The sequence below is a fragment of the Emys orbicularis genome, chromosome 13 (genome assembly GCF_028017835.1).
Source record: "Emys orbicularis isolate rEmyOrb1 chromosome 13, rEmyOrb1.hap1, whole genome shotgun sequence".
NCBI lineage: Eukaryota > Metazoa > Chordata > Testudines > Emydidae > Emys > Emys orbicularis.
In genome coordinates this window covers 13,505,742-13,509,797 of record NC_088695.1, presented here as the reverse complement: position 1 = coordinate 13,509,797, position 4,056 = coordinate 13,505,742, and the positions used below count along the sequence as shown (strand labels likewise).

General features: G+C 42.1%; 1 protein-coding gene across 1 annotated transcript; it reads right to left on the bottom strand.

Annotated features, from left to right (window-relative positions):
* Positions 1-1,017: 1,017 nt before the first annotated feature.
* On the bottom strand, positions 1,018-1,965 carry LOC135888282 (olfactory receptor 6C76-like). The gene has a single exon (XM_065416091.1). The coding sequence runs from the start codon at positions 1,963-1,965 to the stop codon at positions 1,018-1,020; it is 948 nt and encodes a 315-aa protein (XP_065272163.1).
* Positions 1,966-4,056: the final 2,091 nt, after the last annotated feature.

Below are 4,056 nucleotides of genomic sequence, written 5' to 3'. Positions count from 1 at the left end.
GAATCCTGACCTCTAGTCAGTCAAGTGTTGACAACTTTTGCATCCCCAAACTATTTTGAAAATCACCACATGAATAGATAGAGTCAATAGGTAGATAGATGAGTCATTTATTTCGATGACAAGTATCAGAGGGGTAGCCGTGTTAGTCTGGATCTGTAAAAAGCGACAAAGAGTTCTGTGGCACCTTATAGACTAACAGACGTATTGGAGCATAAGCTTTCGTGGGTGAATACTCACATGCATCTGACAAAGTGAGTATTCACCCATGAAAGCTTATGCTACAATACGTCTATAAGGTGTCACGGGACTCTTTGTTGCTTATTTCGATGAGTTAGCTTGAGAGAGATCATGATGCACAATCCATTTCACCATGATTGCACCATCGCACTGGCACAATATGTGTACCCCATAACCACTCCTACATAACTGTCATGTATTTCATAGTCTTTATTATTTATTATTTGTATTTCAGGATCAACTAGGATCCCCAGTAATTGACCAAGAAAACATGGGCTAGATTCACAAAGGGACATAGATGTTCCGGTGCTGATCATTGAAGCAGCTGATTTTTAGGTACCTAGAAATTCAAAGGGATTCACAAAGCCTCAGTTTAGGCACCCGGCTCCCTGCACAATGAATGGGGAGAAGTAGGCACCTAAAAATGGGATTCACAAAAGCCAGCATGCTCAGGGGTTCCTCATCTAGGCTAGCCAATGGGAGATTCCAGGGAGGTGCCTATCTGTCAGCTGTGAACACTTTCTTGGGGTAAGGCACCAAAGGTGTTTTTCGCAAGAGGCCTGGGGAATGAGAAGGATGCCTCATTCATCACTCTTAGCTCAGTCATTTGAGTACTCAACTAGGAGGCGGAAGACCCAGCTTCAATTTCCCACTCTGCCTTAGGAGAAAAGGGATTTCAACAGGGAACTACCACTTCTTAGGAGAGTACTATAGCTTAGGAGAGTACTATAACTTTTACTCTTGTTTAATTTCCCCTTCTTTTCTCCTCACAAAACCCATTCAGAAGTTAATATGCTTCCTTGAGAAGTTCATGCTTCTCTTCAAGGCTGCCCTCAGGGAATCTTTCATCTGCTGGTTCCTCATGCTGAAGATGAAGGGGCTCATGAGAGGGGTCACCACTGTGTTGAGTAGGGCCACCAGCTTGTTGAGCGAGGTGTCGCTGCCCGAAGGCCGGACATACATGAAGATGCAGCTGCCGTAGCCCATGGTGATGATGATGAAGTGGGAGGAGCAGGTGGAGAAAGCCTTCTTGCGTCCTGAGAGGGATGTTATCCTGAAGATGGTGGCAACAATGTAGGTATAGGACACCACCGTCAGGATCAAGGAGCCCAGCAGGATGGCAGAGGAGGTCATAAAACTCAGCAGCTCCACAAAGCTCGTGTCCACACAGGACAGCTTGACCAAGGCCAAGCTGTCGCAGAAGAAGTGGTCAATCTGGTTGGCATTGCAGAAGGGCAGGGAGATGACCAGGATAGTGGGGGTGATGGTGGCCAGGAACCCCATTGCCCATGACCCCACCACAAGCTGGAAGCAGTGCTGAGCATTCATGACCATGGTGTAGCGCAGTGGGTTGCAGATGGCCACATAGCGGTCATAGGACATAACGGCCAGCAGGACAAACTCACTGGAGCCCAGAAGGAAGTAGAAGTAGCACTGAGTGATACAAGCCAGGTAGGAGATGGACCTGTCACCCGTCAGGAAGCTGACAATCACCTTGGGTAGGACAGAAGATGTAATAAGGATCTCCAAACAGGAGAGGTTCCAGAGGAAGAAGTGCATGGGGCTGTGGAGGTGACGGTCTAAGAGGATGATGGCGATGATCATGATATTGCCAGACAAGATCAGCAGGTAAGAGGCCAGGAAGCCAACAGCCATGAGGCATTCCAGATGGTGGGGGTAGAGGAAGCCCATGAGGATGAATTCAGTCACGTTGGTTTGGTTCCACATGGGTACATTGGAGCTATCTGTGCGGGGTAGAGGGAGGATGGAGGGACTAGGGAATAATGTGTCAGATGAACAGGAGAAAAGAAAAGAAAAGTAGAAAAACAGAAGAGTAGAGAAGAGGAAAGAAAAGATCAGAAGAGAATATAAAATGAAAAGGAAGAGAGATAAGGAGGAAAAAATGATAAAATGTAGAAGAGGAAAGCAAGGGTGAAATAAGACAAGTGAAGAAGACAAAAGAACAATACATCAAATAAAAATTTACCCTGTGGGCAAAGGCTGGGATGGGAAGAACAACAAGTCAATGTGAGCAGGGAAGGGAAGACAATGAGAAGAGGAAACAAATGGCAAACAGAATAGGAAAGAAAAGTGGAGGAGAGAAAAGCCCAAAAAATAAGGAAGAGCAGAACTGGGTGGAATTGTTTCCCTGTGCAAATTTTTGACTTTTTTAGAGGTGTGGGGGAGAGAGGGGAAGAAAAAAGAAAAGTTTTCAGCTGAAAACTCTTCAACTTTCTGGTTTTTATTTTCTTAATGAAAAGTCAAAAATTGTCCACAGAAAGCAGACACTTACCACAAAGGTTTTAGTTTAATTGAAAACCCTTTTTTTTTTTTTTTGGTCAAAAAAAAGTTTTGATAGAAATATTTGGATTAGTCTTAAAAATAGGGAAAGAAAGAAAAAAGTAAAAAACATAAAGGAGAAGTAAAAGTTAAAATAAAGGAATAGAGAAAAGCAATAAAGGAAATGAGAGGGTGAAAATGAAAGGAGAGAAATGAAGAATGAGAATAAAAAGGAAAGGAGAAAAAAGATAAACAAAAAATGTAGGAACCAAAAAAAAAAAAATCAAAGTAAAAGGAAGGAAAGAAAAAAACAAAAAAGAAGAAAAAAAGATGAGTGAAAGAAAAGAAAGGAGAAAGGGGAAATGAAAATATAAGAAAAAAGGTTATCAAAAATGGAGATAAAAGATATTAAAAAAGAGAAGAGGGAAAAGAAAAACAACAAAAGGAAATAAATAAATAGAAGGGGGGGCAGAACAGCTACTCACATTAGTCTAGGTCTGTGATGTTAGGAAGATACCATAAGGACAAACCGGCTAGACACAGATTGAGCCCTGTGCCTCAGTCATCACCAACTACTGTAAAACAAATTCTTGTAGGGTAATTTTTAAATTCTAGTCCCTGCTCTTTTGGATTAAATACTAAAGTAGTTTATTCTGACCTTCTTCAAAGACTGTAAAGAAGTAATCACTCTGATTTTTCCCTTCCTGTCAAGTCGTGAGAAGCCCTCAAACAGCACCCGCAACATCAGCGTCTTTTGACTTGTCCAGTGGGTATTGTCACATCTAAGCGAATTGTACTTTTATATGTTGACTGTAGTTCTTCTGGTCTCAGGAATGATCTACTTGCCATTCTCTGTGAAGTAGGTCTGCCTCAACTGGGTGAGGCTGATTAGTTTAAATGATCACAGGTACCCCAGGGGATCCACTCATTGGAGAATCCCAGAGCCACTTTTTGAGAGGTACATGGAAAGATAAAAAAACATGACACTTTTTTTCCAATAAATTTTAACTAGGTTACCATCTGTGAACCCGACTACTGGTACCTTTCAGAATGTTTTAATCTTTTCCCGTATGTCACAGGCTCACTTGTGATGGCAGAGACCTTTAATGTGCCATTTAATTCATTTCTTGTGCCTCCTACCATATAATTATTGTGTTCCTTACACTTCATTGGTACGCAGCATAGTCCAGTGGGTTTTGCACTGGTCTGGGCAACAGGAGATGCTCACTCCTAATTATATCTATTCCATTTGCTCAGGGCAGGTCCTTTAGCACTAAGACCCAGATCCACAAAAGCATTTAGGTGCCTAACTACTGCTGTGACAATTGGGCCCATAATTTTTGTCTGCTTGGGAATTAACTATGGAAAGTTTACTAATAAATGTTTTCAACAGGTTAAGTCCCAAACACCGCCTCAAATGAAATGGGATTGGAGGGACTTTAACAATAACAGCTCCAGCCCATCTCAACTAATTTCTTTACTTTCCCTCCAAAGGACAGTTATTATCATCTTTGATGCCATCTAAGAGACTGACGGACA

What these genes read in the sequence shown, in the direction of transcription:
- LOC135888282 (XM_065416091.1), bottom strand. Translation starts at nt 1,965, where the DNA reads ATGTGGAACCAAACCAACGTGACTGAATTCATCCTCATGGGCTTCCTC.